Source organism: Salmo salar, chromosome 15 (genome assembly GCF_965601325.2).
Source record: "Salmo salar chromosome 15, fSalSal1, whole genome shotgun sequence".
NCBI classification, from domain to species: Eukaryota; Metazoa; Chordata; class Actinopteri; order Salmoniformes; family Salmonidae; genus Salmo; species Salmo salar.
The window spans coordinates 83190400-83210444 of NC_138305.1; the positions used below are offsets into that span (position 1 = coordinate 83190400).

Genomic DNA, 20045 nt, shown 5'->3' on the forward strand with positions numbered 1-20045 from the left:
TTGGTGTACAGAGTAGGCAACTTAAATTGCAGTAGATTAACTCTGTATTGTTCATCGTTATTCAAATGAGGTGACACATCCGCTCTTACACTACTGTGTGTGGGTGGCTGACACTACCGTGATTGCTTCTTACAAGACAGAGAGTGGAGGAGAAGAACCCGTATCCTCTGACTGTAAAACATCATTTAGTGGTATAATTTGTGCCTGGCCTCAGATGTTCACAGAAATGTCAGGATGATACTGTGAAAGATTCTGTGAGGTTGCCACAGGGCCAGCACCTCCTTTTCCGCTTGAGTGCATCCTCAAAGAATTGTTAGTCCCTGAAACCTGTTATTTGCTTCGCATTGATCCTAGCCTCTCACTCGCTGTTTCTCGGCTGCTTTTTGTTAGCTTACATCAGAACATTGCTGTCATTGTAGTCCTTTCCTTTCAATTGATCACATGCGGCCATGTTCTCGATTTAATGACTGGCTGACTTCTTATGAGGAAGCACTTCATTACCTTTGGTGCAAGAGAGAGAGAACTCGGCATGGAGAGCTCTGTCTTGCGTAAGTAAGGGACGAGATTTGATCATGCTGAAATCAAAAGGGCCATGCCATTTTTGTGTATATGCACGTTTGTGTGTGCGTTTATGGTTGTGTGCATGTGCTGTGCACAGGTTAACATTCAATATCGACCGTGGATGCTACATATTTTCAACAGTAAGAGGCATGTCATGACACAGGGTATCAACATTCCACATTTGCCCAAGGTCTTTGGCTTCTATGACGGCAATTGATGTCATACTTTCAGACGGTAATGTTGACTTGTGATCTAATGGGGAAGGAGGGCATCTAGGCCGTGTACTTTGATGTCTGAATGGACGTACTGAACATTATAAAGTGACATGTTCATCCCTGCCATCAAGCCATGTCGTTGTTTCTTCTCAGAAATGTAAAAAAAAAAAAAAGATGTGTCAATACCCCTTTGACGTAAACCTTTGGTCCTACAGTGGATATGTAAACTGTTCAAAGAACTTAATGCTTGTGGTTGTATACAGTATAACACATCCCCACATGCTTCTACACCAAAAGAGGAGATGCGCACAAGGATCTGCATTTTAACTGCTCTGTCGGTTACAGTCTACACAGTAGGCCATTATCTTTTGGGGCTTGATAGAGACCCTGTGCAAATACTTAATCTCTTCCTTGAGGTAATCACTGTTCAGTGTCTGATTGAATAGCTGAAAGCAAGGATCCGACCCTATTGCTTCCAGTTCTATCCTCTGAGAGGAGACTGATTGAGAACGTATCTCCAGTCAAAAAGATAGAAAGTTACACTGTTAAAATGTTTAAATACAGCAACATGTCTAAATTACAGTACTCACGTATGGACAATTAAGGTTAAGTGACAGGCATGAGAGAAACCAGTGTGAACCGCTAAGCATCAATTAATATAGGTCATGCAAATATAGGTTGTGGATATGTTACTCCTCGAACTACAATGTACTACTGATAAACATGTTTTTTCCACTATCATTTGGTAGGTTACAGTCATCCAAAGCTGAAGGCCAGTGAAGGTAGCAGAAAAGCAATTCATTGACTACGCAGGACATTATTTGAAATGCGACTTTAGTTTACCTTTTATATGATTAAATATGTGGTCAAAAGTGACAAGAAGTGCGTTGTTTGACCTGCTACTCTGTTACAACACTAATAGCCACACTACTACTGTCATTGCTTCCTACCAGGGCAGTATCACATTTTGTTTAGAATAAAAATCTAAAACATTTTGTATTTTTTCATTAGGAACTCAGTCAGGGTCTAAACTTAGTGTTGAGAGTTAGAATAGTAGAATACACAAGGTGCAGTTTCGAAACTTGGGTCTGCATCAGCAGTTCTCTCTTTTTTATAGCTAAAATCCCCCGAGCCAAGAATAAATACGTCACACAAGTCTATGGAATGAACACCTTTGACATTGACCTAGCACACAGCTCAGACACCCATGCATACCCCACAAGTCATGCCTGTTCTGAGGAGTAGTTCTGTCTGTAATAAAGCCCTTTTCTGGGGAAAAACTCATTCTGATTGGCTGGGCCTGGCTCCCCAGTAGGTGGGCCTATGGATGCGCCCCTGCCCAGTTATGTGAAATCCATATATTAGGGCCCAATGAATTTATTTCAATTGACTGACTCCCTTCTTTGAACTGTAACTCAGCAAAATCTTTGAAATCCTGACTAGTCTCCCAGTCCCTGCCACTGAAAAACATCCCCACAGCATGATGCTGCCACCACCAGGCTTCACCGTCGGGATGGTGCCAGGTTGAATCCAAATGTGACGCTTGGCATTCAGGCCAAAGAGTTCAATCTTGGTTTCATTAGACCACATAATCTTGTTTCTCATGGTATAAGAGTTACCATTTGGCAAACTCCAAGCAGGCTGTCATGTATCTTTTACTGAGGAGTGGCTTCTGTCTGGCCACTCTACCATAAAGACCTGATTGGTAGAGTGCTGCAGAGATGGTTGTCCTTCTGGAAGGTTCTTCCATCTCCACAAAGGATCTCTGGAGCTCTGTCAGAGTTACCATCGGGCTCTTGGTCACCTCCCTGACCAAGGCCCTTCTCCCTTGATTGCTCAGTTTCTTCCAGCTCTAGGAAGAGTCTTGGTGGTTCCAAACTTCGTCCATTTAAGAATGATGAAGGCCATTGTGTTCTTGGAGACCTTCAATGCTGCAGACATTTTTTGGTACCCTTCCCTAGATCTGTGTCTTGACACAATCCTTCTGTCTTGGAGCTCTACGAACAATTCCTTTGACCTCATGGCTTGGTTTTTGCTCTGACGTGCACTGTTAACCTTGTGCCTGTCCAAATCATGTCCAATCAATTGAATTTATCACAGGTGGACTCCAATCAAATTGTAGAAACATCTCAAGGATAATTAATGGAAACGGGGTGAGCCTGAGCTCAATTCCGATTCTCATAGCAAAGGGTGTAAATCCTTGTTTTTGCTTTGTCATTATGGGGTATTGTGTGTAGATTGATGATTATTTTAATTTTCTTAATCCATTTTAGAATAAGGCTGTAACGTAACAAAATGTGGATAAAGTAAAGGGGTCTGAACACTTTCTAAATGCACTGTAAGTGTTTCCAATGGTATCATCGGTGTGAATCATGTGATTTAAACCAATTATGAGTAGGGATTGCCTACTAATTGGCTACTGATTGTCTTCTAATTGGTTGATGTCAACAAGACATAGAAACGCACATGTTGATGTTGGGGGTGGTGCTGGAGATTATGAAGTTGAATTTTTTTTAAATTTCTCTTTAAGGTACAGGAGAAATCACCACTGGAAAAACTGAGCACTGGGGATATGACTGCACTAAAGGCAAAGAGTCACAACAAGTGCTTAGTCTCACTGTATATCAGAGCACGGTAAATTAAAGTGATTACAGGGATGCCATTGTCTTTGGTACACTAATATCATTCATAGAGGCTAAGGAAATGGATGGTCACTAATGGTCAACTATCTTCAAATTAGCAGATATATCAAATATATACATCAGGAAATTACAAGAACTTGGCACTGATGTATCTGGTCGCATTCACTCAACTGATCTGAGGAACCAAAATCCTTGAGAACATCTCAAACATGGAGGCCCACAGCCAAGGCAGAGATGTACTGCTCATATACAACATGCATATGAAGCTGATACAGCAAGTGACAGAGGTTTTCTCTCAAAGGCTACAGAAGTAATTCGTCAGGATATATTTGCAATGTGGAACCGTTCCAATGGTAGATTTGACAATGAATGTCAAACCAAGTCAGTCCTCAAATGAATTTACATTTTAGTCATTGAGCAGATGTTCTTACCCAGGAGCAATTAGGGGTTAAGTGCCTTGCTCAAGGGCACATCGACAGATTTTTCACCTAGTTGGCTCTGGGATTCAAACCAGAAACCTTTAATTTACTGGCCCAACGCTCTTAACCGCTAGGCTACCTACCTGGCAGAGCCTAGTATGTTGATATTCGTTTCTTACTGTATTCATTTTCACTAAACAGAACATTCTAAATAGTATGTAGTACAATTAGTACATAGTATGTCGTTTTAGTAAGTAGTAGGCAAGACAGATTTCGGACATGGCCATTGTCTCGACAGAGAAACACTGTTGCCCGTTTACCTTGGAATCATGGTACCCACGAAGACACGCAAAAGAGATCTAGTAGACAGTAGTTCAATTCCTGCAGTTTTATAAAAACGTCACCTTAAATGGATATCATAACTAGTTGATTAGTTCCTTGTTTTGATGCAGACACTGTAGGCCTGTGTCCAATGGAGTTGGCCAGTGTCATTTGCAACTCATTATTAGACTCAAACGAGTCTCCATTATCTTGTTCACATAACATGTTCAGACCTGGGAAGGGAAAGGGTTCATTGTAGTACATCAACACCAATGTTGAAGTAGCAATTCTGGTTCACCTCAACTGTGGCTAAACAACCTATGAACCAACCCTCAATCAGAAACAGAGGAATAGGTTACAGCAACATTTGTGAAGAGCACAATCAGACAGGTCATTTGCAAAGAAAAATGACCATTGACGTTTATGTGGATAATTATTATAATTCACACCAGCCATTAGCAGTGTACAGCATTGGAAATGGGGGGCTTATTATAAGCTTACTTATCATACATTTGTTGCTTGTTGAAAGGTCCCCATAATTTTTAATGGCAGCTAAAATTCAGTGTTATTCGAAGGCCCCACAATGTAGGAGTGAATAGCTCTCGCATTACAAAAGCCTTTAGAAGAGATTTAGCTCTTAAGGTAATTGCCACAGTACAGGTGCAGGGCTTTTTTTTCTCCCTCTGTGATGTAATCTGGTCAAATTCATTTGAAACACACGTTCTTTTTTTTCTTTACACTGATTGCTCTCCCCTGGTGCTAACGAGGTGTAAACAAACATGTTTAGGTGATGAATTTTAGAGGACAATGCATTTATGTTTCTCACATTTTATCAAAACATCACACTGCCATGCAATTATAATAGCAGGGTCGAAAATAATTAGCCACTCAAGTCCTGTTTGATCACTGTCAGTGTCTGATTATAGATAGTAAAAACTCTCTGTGGAGTTTGATGCATGTTGCAGGTAATGCTAGGTGTTTGTTATTTTCACAAGTGCAGAGTCATATACTTATATTGTGATGGGTTGACATTAACCACTGTGAACTTTTGTATAAAAAAACTGGGTTCGTTATGGTCAATGTTAATGAAAATGCTTTCTTGATTGCTTTACACTTCATCTATAATAAATCACTTATTGGGGCTTCCGAGTGGGGCAGCAGTCTAAGGCACTGCATCTCAGTGCTAGAGGCGTCACTACAGACCCTGGATCAATTCCAGGCTGTATCACAACCAGCTCTGATGGGAAGTCCCATAGGGTGGTACACAGTTGGCACAGCGTCGTCCGGGTTTGGCCCAGGGTATGCCGTTATTGTAAATAAGAATTTGTTCATAACTGACTTGTCTAGTTAAAGGTTAAAAAAATAAATGTAAAGCTACATCAAGCAAGTAAGATCATAATAAATCAATGTCATTATGATAGATATTATTTAATATTTGGGAAAACAACACAATAGAGCAGGTTAACCATTGGGCAAAGACGTCTATTCCAAGTTGGTTCAACATAATTTAATTGAAATGATGTGGGAAAACAACATTGATGTGACCAGTGGGTAGGTTTATTTGGATCAGCATTAGCATTTGCAGAAGCAGCAGCTACTCTTCCTGGGGTCCACAAAAACCACAAAACATGACAAGTAACAAAACACTGATGCAAGGACAGTCACACACATTTTAAATACAAGCCAGCTGCAGCTTTGCTAGGTCTTTCTTTGCTGCACGACCATCTTACCAGACTTAATCAAGATGAAACAAGACCAGAGCCTGAACAACAAAAATCATCAAATCCATTTTTAATCGTCACATGCTTCGTGAAAAACAGTGAAATGCTTACTTACAGGCCCTTCCCAACAATGGAGAATTAAATAATAATAATAAAAAATAAAATAGATAAGGAATAAATACACAATGAGCAATGATAGCTTGGCTATATACATGGGGTACCAGTACCGAGTCGATGTGTAGGGGTACCCAATTGAGGTAGATATGTACATAAACAAGTTGGTTCAACTTGTAGCCTAGTGGTTAGAGTGTTGGACTAGTAACCGAAAGGTTGCAAGATTGAATCCTCGAGCTGACAAGGTAAAAATCTGTTGCTCTGCCCCTGAACAAGGCAGTTAACCCACTGTTCCTAGGCCGTCATTAAAAATAAGAATTTGTTGTTAAATAAAGGTCAATAAATATACAGTAGGTAAGGGTAAAGTGACTAGGCAATAGGATAGATAGAGAGTAGCAGCAGCGTGATGAGTGTGTAACTATGTGTGTGCCTGTGTGTATGTATTATGTGTGTGTATGTGTTTGAGTGTAAGTATTTGTGAGTGTGTGGGTAGAGTCAAAAATAGGATCCATGAAGATAGTCCGGGTAGCTATTTGGTTAACTACATTGAACAAAAATATAAATGCAACCATTTCAAAGATTTTACTGAGTTACAGTAAGGAAGTAAGTCAATTGAAATGAATGAATTAGGCCCTAATCTATGGATTTCACATGACTGGGAATACAGATATTCATCTGTTGTTCACAGATACCTTAAAAACCAGTCAGTATTTGGTGTGACCACCATTTGCCTCATGCAGCGCGACACATCTTCGCATAGAGTTGATCAGGCTGTTGATTGTGGCCTGTGGAATGTTGTCCCACTCATCTTCAATGGCTGTGCGAAGTTGCTGGATATTGTTGGGAACTGGAACACGCTGTCGTACACATCGATTGAGAGCATCCAAAACAGGCTCAATGGGTGACATGTCTGGTGAGTATGCAGGCCATGGAAGAACTCTGACATTTTCAGCTTCCAGGAATTGTGTACAGATCTTTGCAACATGGGGCCGTGCATTATCATGCTGAAACATGAGGTGATGGCGGCGGATGAATGGCACAACAACAGGCCTCAGAATCTTGTCACGGTATCTTTGTGCATTCCAATTGCCATTGATAAAATGTAACTGTGTTCGTTGTCCGTAGCTTATGTCTGCCCATACCATAACCCCATTGCCACCATGGGGCACTCTGTTCACAACATCGACATCCACAAACCGCTCGCCCAAACGACGCCATACACGCTGTTTGCCATCCGCCCGGAACGGTTGAAACCAGGATTAATCCGTGAAGAGCACACTTCTCCAGTGTACCAGTGGCCATCGAACGTGAGGATTTTCCCACTGAATTTGGTTACGAGGGCAAACTGCAGTCAGGTCAAGACCCTGGTGAGGACGACTAGCATGCAGATGAGCTTCCCTGAAACGGATTCTCACAGTTTGTGCAGAAATTCTTTGGTTGTGCAAACCCACAGTTTCATCAGCTGTCCGAGTGGCTGGTCTCAGACGATCCCGCAGGTGAACAAGCTGGATGGGGAGGTCCTGGGCTGGCGTGGTACATGTTGTCTGCGGTTGTGAGGCCGGTTGGCGGTACTGCCAAATCCTCCCCATCCAGCTTGTTCACCTGCGGTTGTAAGGCTGGTTGGAGGTAAATTCTGCCAAATTCTCTAATAGAACGTTTGAGGCCGTTTATGGTAGAGAAATAAACATTCAGTTCTCTGGCAACAGCTTTGGTGGACATTCCTGCAGTCAGCATGCCAATTACATGCTCCCTCAAAACTTGAGACATCTGTGGCATTGTGTTGTGTGACAAAACCGCCACATTTTAGAGTGGCCTTTTATTGTGAACCTGTGTAATGATCATGCTGTTTAATCAGCTTCTTGATATGCCTCACCTGTTAGGTGGATGGATTATCTTGGCAAAGGAGAAATGCTCACTAACAGGGATGTAAATACATTTGTGCACAACATTTTCGAGAACTAAGGTTTTTGTGCATATGGAACATTTCTGGGATCTTTTATTTCAGCTTCTGAAACATGGGACCCACCACTTTACATGTTGCATTTACATTTTTGTTCAGTATATTTAGCGGTCTTATTGTTGGGGGTAAAAGCACAGTACCGTTGATTTTTGTGTAAAAAACACCAAACATATTTTTATAACAGACATACCACTCCCTATCTTCACAACAACTTTATCAATATGACTTGATCATTGAAAATCCAATGTTATACCTAGGAGTTTAGCTTCCTCAACTTGCTCAATGGTCACACCCTTTATGTACGACTCCAGTTGAGGTTTAGGTCTTAAAGAATGTTTTTAACCAAATGCAATGCTTTTAGTTTTAGATGTATTTAAGACCAGTTTATTATTAACCAACCATTCTGATACTGACTGTAACTCCTTATGTAGAATTTCAGTGAGCTCACTGGCTTTTGGTGTTGACATGTAGAGTGTGGAATCATCCACATACATAGTCATTCTAGATTTCTGTAACCAGTGGCAAATCATTTGTAAAAATAGAGAAGTGTAACGGCCCAAGGGAACTGCCCTGAGGGACACTGCACTGTACATATCTGATGTTCGAGAATCTTCCATTGACGAATGTTCTCTGCGCTCTATTGGATACATAACCCTCCAATCATGTGATGACAGGTGATGTGAAGCCATAACAAGTGAGATTTTCAATAACAATTTATGATCAATTACATCAAAGACTGCACTGAAATCTAACAATACAGCTCCAACTATCATCTTATCAATTTATTTTAACGAATTATCAGTCATCTGAGTCAGTGCAGTACAAGTTGAGTGCCCTTCTCTATGTATGCTGAGAGTCAGTAGTTAACTTGTTCTCTGAAAAATAGGATTGTATTTGGTCAAGCACAATCCTCTCCATTTGTATACTAAGAACAGGCAGCAAAATGATTGGGCGGCTGTTAGAGCCAGCATGGGTGCTTTACTATTTTTAGATAGTGGAATTACTTCCGCTTCTTTCTAACGGACACACACACACTCCTTTAGGCTTTTGTCAAAGATCTAGCAAATTGGGGTGTCAATACAGTTTGCTACCAACTTCAATAGTTTCCCATCAAGGTTGTCTATACCTGGTGGCTTTTCCACCTCTCCACACTAACTTGACCAAAATCAGAACCGCAATCCTTCTCTTTCATTATCAGATCTTTTTTACAAAAGTATGATGGTTCACTGTTCAATGTTGTCATTTCACTTCTGAGTTATCCACTTTACTAGTGAAATAGTCAGAGGTGGGGCCAAGTCACTATTATTCGAGTCACAAGCAAGTCTCAAGTCACAAGGTCAGTCTCAAGTCAAGTTCCAAGTAGAACGGGTCAAGTCTAAGTCATATATTCTAAGAGCAAGTCAAATCGAGTCGAGTCACAAGTTCTCAAGTCAAGTAAAAAATTAATCTATACATGCAACGACTTGTTCAACTACAAATCTTTTTCTATTTATTGAGGCTAAGAGACAGCCCTTTTCATTATTTTGTCTACAACACACTTTGATTAGCCTATGTAATTGTAAAATAGGGACCGTGTAGCAGTCGTAAGTGCATGAAATCAGCAGAAGGCAAGGAAGGTTGACGTGCTCAGAGTGTAGATGTATTTACAGGTCTTGGTGATCCAATTGTTAAAGCGCCATATCATACAAAATATACAAGTAGATTTATCAAGTATACACGGGCAATAGCCCAAAAGAAATAGCCTTTGTATCAGGCTTAACCTATCATATCTGAACGGACACAGGTAGAGGTTAAGACTGTACAGCCTCCACTTGAGAAACCAAATCGAATCTGTCTAAAAAAGGTAGGCCTACATAATATAAGCACTTGGCCCCCAGGACCATACAATTACTCAATTGGCAATTACAACCAATAAACTGATTCTACAATGTAAAAGGCAATTTCCACATCCATTGGTACAGTACATTTCGCTTAATCAGACTTAATGATTATTAATGACATTTCAACACCATTCATACATGAAACAATCATTTCCTCTTATTCAATGTTCTGACTCCAAAGCGTGCCGCGCAGGCCAGGTAGCCTATTTCTATGTGCTCCTATTATCCACAACCAGAATGACAGAGACATAGGACACAGACACAAGGAACCTCCGACATAACCCATGAAATATGAACAAAGTTAACCATACATTGAATTAAATAAACAAAATTTCTTCTTCGGGAGTCTTGTGAACGTGTATGTGCACAATAAACATTGCTCCCACTCAGAGGGTAAGAAATGGTTGGCTAAATGAAAATGTACCGTAGACATATCAAACATGAAACTGAAATATCTACGTGTTGCAATAAATGGTATGGGGATGGAATTATGAAACGCTAGCATTTATTGTAGTATTAGATAGAATATAGATGTACCACATAGGGCCTATGCATTTAAAGCAAGAGAAAAAAAGCTATCTGTGCTAGCTCACCACCTGACCTGTGTTGACTGATAGTTTGCTGGTCCAATCAGAGTGCCGAGTGTGCATTTCACTAGCCAACCTGTTGCAGTTTTTTTTGCAAGGGCGATGCTGCGGCTACTGTCTCTGGCTGCATGTAGAGTAATCCACGTAGACTCTGTGCCACAAAATAAGTGAAAAAACATTATCAAACCTGGCCAGATAAATTCAAGTCATCAGTGTCAAGTCAAAGTCGAGTCCCAAGTCTTGAGGCTCCAAGTCCAAATCAAGTCTCAAGTTATTTTATTTTCTATTAAGTCTAGTCACAAGTCTTCAAATTTGTCACTTGAGTCAGACTTGTGTCCAAGTCATGTGACTCGAGGCCACAACTCTGGAAATAGTAATTGAAATGATTGGCAATAGCAAAAGGTTTTGTTATAAATGACACATCAACTTCAATGAATGATGGAAATTAATTTGGTTTTCTACCCATATTATAATAAAAAGAAAAAATCCATTGTGTTTTATCTTTGTTTGGTAATATAATTTCTTATTTTAAGTTGAGTCACAAAATGTATCAATTTACAGTATGTCAACCAATCAGCTAAGCAGCCTGACTTGTTTACCACCTCTTTTGCATTATTTATTTGAACCATACAATTGTTCAATTCACCATCAATCCAGGGGGCTCTATAATTTCTGACATTTAGTTTTTTAACAGGTGCATGCTTGTCAACAATTCGCATTAATAATTTTACAAATACTTCCAGTGCTGCATCTGAATTCACTTCCTCATACACATCATACCAACATAAATGTTTTACATCTTCAACAAGAGTCCTGAGAAAACATTTTGTATGATGTCTTATGACTTTAGGCCCAACCTTTGGCACTTTGGCTTTCCTTGTTATTACCACAATGTTACTGTCACTACAGCCAATGGAAACAGATAATGCTTTGGAGCAAAGCTCTGCAGCATTAGTGAAGATAGGGTCAACACAAGTGGATGTCACAGATCCAACACTATTGGTAAGCATTCTAGTTGGTTGAGTGATAACCTGGCTCAAATTACAGGCATTAGTCACAGTTAGAAGCTTCCTCTTGAGAGGACAGCAAGTTGCTAACCAGTTAATGTTCAGGTCACCCAGAAAATAGACTTCTCTGTTAACATCACACACTATCAAGCATCGCACAGATATTATCCAAATACTGACTGTTAGCAGTTGGTGGCCTATAGCATCACCCCAAAAGAAGACGAGGCAGGTGAACACTTAAACAACATTTGATCCTCTCTCATTTTTATAGGAATATGGCTCGGAACATATACAGCAACAACAGGTACTGGTACAGTAGATATATATAAAGTGAGGAATAGTCTAAAAACAGTTGTCGGCACCAGATTGATGCTGTAAAAGTCAACAGGGTTATAGGGTGTTGTAGATGGAACAAATCATGAGTCCATCATGCTTTGTTTGTTTGCCCAAAGTCGGCTAGTCAGGACGCTAGTTCATTAACCTTGAGAGCACAAGGGTTCAAAGATAGTCAAGCGTTCTGAGACACTGAACAAAACCTATGACACTGCTCCTCTGGAATCTTCTGCAGCCGAGATGAACTGGTAAGTTATCACTGAGTTCTTCATTAGGAATCAAATGAATAGATCTTAAGAATGTAGTCTAAAGCCACACTTGTTTTAAATGGGCAATCAACAGTTGAAACAATAACAAAGTGATCTCACCGCCCCTGTTTCTGTAAAAAGCTAAGGATGGGTCTGGAGAAATTTTATCAATCTCAAATTCATAGACAGAGCTATGGATGGATCATCCATGATATCAAAATTATAATTTTAACCATGTTTTCAGGCTACATAATATTGGTTTACATTTACTTTGTTTACAAACATTGGAGTAAAACAAGCTTATATTTTGGGTTCTGATGAGATACGACAGTTGGAACTAAGCTCATGAGGCATTAGTAAGTAATATATTTTTTTAAATCAATGAGAACATATAATGAATGTATAAGTCCAAAAATGTATGTAGCAACTTCAGATTGCCCCTTTTAAAGTGCATAAATATGACAGAGAGGACCACCAACAAAACATCAACAATGGAGCAAATGCATCCCACAATAACATTTTAACATGCAGTGCTCAAGGAATGGCATTACTTGAAAGCAACATAACTTTTTTGTATGATTTGAAGTTTTACATAATTTGTTTACAAAGTCTCCAATGACAACAAAAACATAAACAATAGGGTAATTGGTCCATTGTTTTGGTTATGATATAGTAAGGCAGTTTTACTGATCTTATTAAGGTATAAATCCTATTCTTCAAAATTAACTTGTATATTTCATTAGCTGAGATTGCTGTAAATCTTACAGACTGTGGCTTGAATGTTTTCATCTCACTTTGGTACACAGTGCGTATTGTGTATCTGTCCTCGCCGTCCTGCTTCCTGTATCTCTGAGCGTGGAAATGACCTCGTTGTTTCGCAGCTTCACTTCCCCCAACTTCCCTCGCCCATACCCCAACAACCATTACACAGTGTGGAACATCTCCGTCCCAGAAGGCCACAGGGTTAAACTGTACTTCACCCACTTCAGTCTGGAACCCTCCCACCACTGTGAATATGATTATATTCAGGTAAACAGTCCTGAGCAGTGGAGGCTGGTGAAGGGAGAAATTGTGAGGGCATACCTCATTCTAATGGCTACAATGGAATGAATGGTATTAAACATTTGCAAATGAAAGTTATGCATTCACACATTATCATTTATAATAAGTTGTGTTCATAGATTATATATATATTTTTTGCATATGTTTGCTACCGTTCCATTTATTACATTCCAGCCATTACAATGCGCTCTTTCTCCGGTTTCTCCATCCATCAGCCTCCACTGGTCCTGAGAACCACCCTCAAGAACTGCATGCACTCATTAACTTGTTAGAAATCTGTCTGTGCTCATGTTGAACTAGGTGTTTGCAGAGGCCAATGAGACATTGCGTTTCTGTGGCGAAGGGGAGAAAGAGTATGTAGACGCCCCCAGGAACACAGTTATCCTGTCGGCTGGGAACATCATGTCGGTAGTCTTCAGAAGTGACTACTCCAATGAGGGGCGTTTCACTGGCTTTCAAGCATTTTACTCCTCAGAAGGTGAAGTAGAATTTTATTTTACCATTACTTCAACAGGGAGTCCCATTGAGACCAAGATCTCTTCCGCAAGGAAACCCTGCATGAACACAATTGACAAAATACAATAAAATACAAATATACAAAACACATTGAAGTAAAACAATCACATTCCTCAGCAAAAAGGTTCGCAATCAACATGTTGAACTGCCTGAGAGGCACCAGTACATCCAGTTATAGGGAACTCTGTTGATTGTTCCATTCATGGGGTGCAAAGAAACAAAAAGCTGTTTTACAATAACTGAGGAAAGCGAAGGAATTTCTAGAGTTAGCCATCCCTGAGACCAGGTATGGTAACTGATATGTTTGAAGGTTTTTAATTATGTTAGGTACTGCGGGAGTTTTTGTAAAAGAGCTTTGTAAAGAAAAAAATAGCAGTGAATCAATTGACCTATGAGACTTCAAAGAGAGCCAGCCTACTTCATGGAAAATACTGCAGTGATGTGTACTGAACCGGTAGGCCGTATTAAAGCTCTTTGATAAACTGCATCTAATGGCTTTAATGAAGTGGCAGCTGCATTCATATACAGTGCCTTCCAAATGTATTCACACGCCTTAACTTTTTTCACAATTTGTTGTGTTACAGCCTGAATTTAAAATGTATTACATTTGGATTTTTTGTCACTGGCCTACACATAATACCCCAAAATGTCAAAGTGTAACTGTGTTTTTAGAAAAATGTACAAATAATTTAAAATGAAAAGCTGAAATGTCTTGAGTCAGTAAGTATTCATCTCCTTTGTTATGGCAAACTGAAAAAAGTTCAGGAGTAAAAATTTGCTTAACAAGTCACATAATAAGTTGCATGGACTCACTGTATGCAATAGCCGAGCAGTGAATTTCAAACACAGATTCAACCACAAAGACCAGGGAGGTTTTCCAATGCCTCGCAAAAATAGGCACCTATTTGTCGACGGGTATGGTGAAGTTATTAATTACACTTTGGATGGTGTATGTATACACCCAATCACTATAAAGATACAGGCGTCCTTCTTAACTCAGTTGCAAGAGAGGAAGGAAACGGCTCAGGGAATTCACCATGAGGCCAATGGTGACTTTAAAACAGCTACAGAGTTTAATGGCTGTGATAGGAGAAAACTGAAGATGGATCAACAACATTGTAGTTACTCCACAGTACTAACCTAGTTAAAAGAAGGAAGCTTGTGCAGAATATAAATATTCCAAATGATGCATCCTGTTTGCAACAAGGCGCTAAAGCAATTAACCTTTTGTCCTGAATGCAAAGTGTTATGTTCGGGGCAAATGCAGCACAATTTATTACTGAGTACCACTCCATAATTTCAAGCATAGTGGTGGCTGCTTCACGTTATGGCTACGCTTGTAATCGTTAAGCACCTTGGAGTTTTCCAGGATAAAAAAGAAACAGAATGGAGCTAAGCACAGGGAAAATCCTAGAGGAAAACCTGGTTCAGTCTGCTTTCCACCAGACACTGGGAGATGAATTCTCCTTTCAGCAGAACGATAACCTAAAACACAAGGCAAAATCTACACTGGAGTTGCTTACCAAGAAGACGAGATACAATTATGATTAAAAGCATCCCTCATCTCCAGCAATGATGCCAGAGTCAGACAGAACCTGCTTAGGTAGGGAAGAGGAGGAATTTGTAAACTTCATTGAATTAACTGTTTCCCAAAATGTAGAAGGATCACCAGCAGAGATAGAGCTTAGAAAGTAGCTGGATTTAGCTTTCTTAATCGAGATAATACATCTGTTTCTACATTTTCTGATAGATTGCTAATCTGTTAGTCAGTTTTCCTTGCTTTTGCCTAAGCCTAGTTCCTCATCTGAATAAACTCTGAAAGATCAGAGGGTTTGATCTGTTCTTGACTCTAAATTGTTTAAAAGGCATGTGTTTATCCACCAAAGGAATAAAGATAGAGGAGAAATGTTCAAGGGCTAACTCTGGGTCAGGAATACAGGAGACTCTGGATAACTCACATTGGTATAATTCATACACAACCCCTTGGGAAACAGTTACATAAAAAAAAGAATATTCTTTAGTAGACGAATGTTGACAATGGTGCTGTCAGACCATTGCTGTTGGGGACAGACTACAGAAGGTACTTATATACAGAGAGCCCCAAATCTTCAGAATTTTCCTCACAATGACCAACTAGCAATATAAAACAGTAGGTATAATGATCGCAGAATACCCAATTCAGTAGAGGAATCAGGAAAAAAAGGCCCCTGACCCGAGATGACTGTTCAGACTCTATTGCCTTTATAGCAGTACTTAATTGTCCTGCGTCGGACCAATATAAATGTGCCTATGAATGTGCAACATAAATGATTACTTCTGGAAATTAATTTAAATTCAATTTATGAACTTCACTTTACTTGTATCATCTGTACACTAAAAATGTGGTTTATTCTAAAACTGCTTGTAAATCCCTTAATTATCAATTATACACATTTATGTATACCTGAAATGTTATCAATGCATCCTGAATGACCTGGAACCCATCTTTGAATGTATTTTTGTATCTACAACCCAAATGTAACATTATTCTTGTAGGTCTATATTAACTGGCTTCTCTCTCCCTGTTCACAGACATCAATGAGTGCCTCAGCACGGTAGATGGCGAGTCTGTGTGTGACCATTATTGTCACAATTATGTTGGTGGCTATTACTGCACTTGCAGGTTGGGATACCTGCTCCATGACAACAAAAGGTCCTGCACTTGTAAGGGTGATTTAAACTAGACAAAAAAACAGGAAATCCCATGGAATGAGGGAGTATTATTCATACAATTTGATTTGTTGGTCTAATACTGATAGCAGTGCGAACCTATAGGGCCTACATAGTTTAGGCTACATTTTTGATTAATTCATTTTACAAATGCAATGCTTTCCTCTCAGCTTGGAATGGTTTCAAACATGAATACATGTATATATTCATGAATACTACAAAGAGATAGCACATTTAATTAGAATTGGCTTTAGACCATTACACAGCTAAAAGGCTTTCCTATCCATACCACTTAAAGAGGTTCTCCAATGTTTCTGAATACAGCACAAAGAGATTGAGGGGAAATGTCTTCACAAGAAAACAGAAAAACAATATTGTATGTATGTTTTACTTTCTGAATTCTAATGGCCTCAAAGAACAGAAAATTGGGAGTGTACCTAAGGATAGTCATTTGACTGTCAATTTGTCCTTCACTTATCCCATGAACACAGAACAGACTATGTCCATCTCTAAAGATAATTTACAGCACTTTCAGAGCAGGGCACACTGCTGCCACGTGTTTGAAATAAGTAAGCACACAGCAGCTCATTACAGCATAGTGGAGTGATTACAAAGTAATTTCAGAGTGAAGAAGCACAGAGCTGTAGAAAGTAGTTGATCTCTGCCAGCTGGCGCAAGGCTAGGTTAATTACTAGAGATTCCTAAGGGAAAAGCTCCCTGGAAAAGGCGTCGAAAATTGATACCTGTTTTCAACGCTAATAGCACACTGATGCTAGGTAATTAATCACAATTACCGACGTGGACGTGCCTTAAATTGTTATTCTTAGCTAGAGGATAAAAAGTGACACCACATATCAGGAGATGAATAGACAAAAACGATTATCCGCTTTCAAATTTCTCTAATTATATAAATTACAGCAACTCTGCCTCTTTGAGATATCGATTTGTTGTTGTCTATTACAACATCTGTGTACTTACTAGAGTAATAATTCAGTTTAAATGAGCCCGATTGCTTATGCCAGAAGGATATTGCATCCACTAAAAGATAATAAGGGCGAATTATGACAAGACAATTCAAAGCTTCTCAATGTTTTTGCACTTGCTATCCATTTTTTATTAACTAGGCTGTCTTTTAGAAGTGCTTCAAAGAATGAGAATAAACTGCTTTAAAATAAATAAATAAACACTTTGATTTGATCTGTCTCTTTTCCTCTGTAGTGCCTTGCAGAGGTCAGGTGCTGACAGAGAGGTCAGGAGAGTTGACCAGCCCAGGTTACCCCAGTCCATACCCCACAATGAGTCATTGTAACTACACCATACTCCTACCAGAGGGATTCAGAGTGCTACTGGACTTCCAGGAACCGTTTGACGTAGAGGGCCACCCGGATGTCCCCTGTCCATACGATGTCTTGAAGGTCAGCCGGTGCATAATAGCGTAGGGCCATCCTTTAAAACTAACCAATCAAAGACACAAGCGCTGATGAATACACAATGTATTCCTACTCATGCTCTAGAAGCAACTTGTCTTTGTCTGCTGTCCCGCCTTGGAAGATGTATGGCCTTGGAGTTCCTGACCAAGTTTTCCTTCTCTTCCAAGATCTTTACCGAAGGACAAGAGTACGGACCGTTCTGTGGAGCGTCTCCACCTGGCAAGATAGACACGGGCAGTTACCAAGTACATGTCTCATTCAGGTCGGACCTCTCAGGGAAAAACAAGGGATGGAAGATTAAGTATACCAGCTTGGGAGTTCAAAAAGCATAGTAGAACTTAAATATTAAAACATATCACATGCTATGCCAATGTGATACTTTGTCTGAAATCTTTGATAATCCACATGATATAAAAAGCCTAATTCATCAAGCAAACTCCAGTGATAATTACATAACACTGTAAAGGGCTTACTGTGAATTTTCCAGTAATTTACAGGCAACTATTGGCAAGTAGGTTTCAGATAAGTTAACTTCCCATCAATCAAAACATTGACTATTTTTTGTTTCCAGAGTGGTATCCTACAAATCAGGTTTGAGGAGTTAGCAAGGTAACTTTGGCCAACTGAGTTCAACTTGGTATAACCAGTCATACGAATGTGGCTCACCTTTTAGCCAGGTACACTTCTATGGCAATGAATCCTTAACCTGCTCTAGGGCAGGCTAACTAAGGGCTAACTCCATTTACCCTGAATTAAGTTTTTGTGCGGCAAGTTAAAGACCAATAAAATCAGATTCCCTTGCTCTCGCAGATTTTGTCATCACCTTCATTGAAGAAGATAATGACAGAATGCATTTGAAACTTCACGCACAGTAAAACTTTTGTATGAAAAATAAAATGTATTTTATACAGGTAACAAATTGAGATTAGGAGCACTCCCTTTAAGAGTGTGCTCCTAATCTCAGCTCGTTACCTGTATAAAAGAGACACCTGGGAGCCAGAAATCTTTCTGATTGAGAGGGGGTTAAATACTTATTTCCCTCATTAAAATGCAAATCAATTTATAACACTTGACATGTGTTTTTCTTGATTTTTTTGTTGTTATTCTGTCTCTCACTGTTCAAATAAACCTACCATTAAAATTATAGACTGATCATTTCTTTGTCAGTGGGCAAACGTACAAAATCAGCAGGGGATCAAATACCTTTTCCCCTCACTGTACATCCTGCAGTACTACATTCCCCCAGTACTACATTTCTTTTTGAATCTTGTTTGTACTCTGGCAGATGGTAAAATGGTGTGTTTATCACATGTGCTCTGTTGTTTAGTTTGATAATTAGTAGTGTGTTTGTGATTGCTGTTGGGGTTTTTCAACCCCCCCATCACCAGGTTGTTGTTGTTGGACTATTCTAATCTATTCTACTCAATTATATTCTATAATGTGATTATGAAGTCGGTGGTAGCTGTGCTGTTGTTGCTGTTCAGTGGTGTGTCTGTGGGGTGAAGGCTGGGGATCCCAATTTCATTCAGGTCCGGTTCAAGGCCCTAGAGGAGTAACCTGAGGTCCTCTTGAAGATCCTAATACTTCTGAAGGACATACTGAATGCCAGTGAGACCAAAGTGAAGGCTCTGGAGACCAAGGTGGAGGCTAATCTCCTATGAAGATTATGAATGTGATGCTACGGTAGCAACTTCTGTCCTGATGTTCCCTCAGGCATCTTCAGTCAGGGCAGTCTACTACTATCCCAGACTGTAGCTTTAAAAGCATTTTGTTTAGAGCAATCTTTGTGTGCCTGTACAGATGCAGAGGTCAGAAGAAAGACTAAACAATATAAGTGCAACAATGACTTGGAGACAGACTAACAGGACTCCTTGAAATGGGGTGCTGTCATGCAGTACACTGCCAAGCAGAGGAGAACAAAATCTTACGGATCAAAGCACATCAGCACCCTAGACGTGCCCACTTTTACCTCGACTTCAATGAACATCCAATGTTACTGCAAAAAAGGCCCCAGAGTTTTACCCGATCACATGACCTTACCACAAAAAACTCTGGGCCATATCTATAAATGAGTTTCTCAAACAGATGTTGACCATCTCAATAGCTAGTATAATAACTAGAGACACTGGGCATCCTTGCGGGACACCTCTAAATAGTTCCAACGCATTCAGATAAATACCCATATTCACAATTTTGCCCTCTGGTTTCTGATGTAACACGTACCTCCCAAATAAAAATACTGCCGTAATACTGTCCCTGTAATAGCCAATGGTTTTCCGAAGGGAGCAGATAGTAGCAGATATTGTAGTGACCCTCAATA

The 20045-nt window shown here is 39.8% G+C and overlaps 1 protein-coding gene across 2 annotated transcripts; it reads left to right on the forward strand.

The window, feature by feature from the left end:
- Positions 1 to 11861: 11861 nt before the first annotated feature.
- On the forward strand, positions 11862 to 18869 carry masp2 (MBL associated serine protease 2). 2 transcript variants are annotated; one of them, XM_014145826.3, is made up of 6 exons: positions 11862 to 12008; positions 12815 to 13037; positions 13371 to 13548; positions 16158 to 16289; positions 17514 to 17710; positions 17893 to 18869. In XM_014145826.3, the coding sequence occupies exons 1-6, from the start codon at positions 12001 to 12003 to the stop codon at positions 18055 to 18057; spliced, it is 903 nt and encodes a 300-aa protein (XP_014001301.3). In that variant the 5' UTR covers positions 11862 to 12000; the 3' UTR covers positions 18058 to 18869. The 2 variants fall into 2 exon arrangements, with proteins under 2 accessions (XP_014001301.3, XP_014001303.3); XM_014145828.3 differs by lacking the exon at positions 16158 to 16289.
- The last annotated feature ends 1176 nt before the right edge of the window (positions 18870 to 20045 follow it).

What these genes read in the sequence shown, in the direction of transcription:
- masp2 (XM_014145826.3), top strand. An exon ending in GTGAATATGATTATATTCAG is followed by an intron (nt 13,038 to 13,370) that starts GTAAACAGTCCT and finishes ATGTTGAACTAG; the next exon opens with GTGTTTGCAGAGGCCAATGA. An exon ending in AGCATTTTACTCCTCAGAAG is followed by an intron (nt 13,549 to 16,157) that starts GTGAAGTAGAAT and finishes CCCTGTTCACAG; the next exon opens with ACATCAATGAGTGCCTCAGC.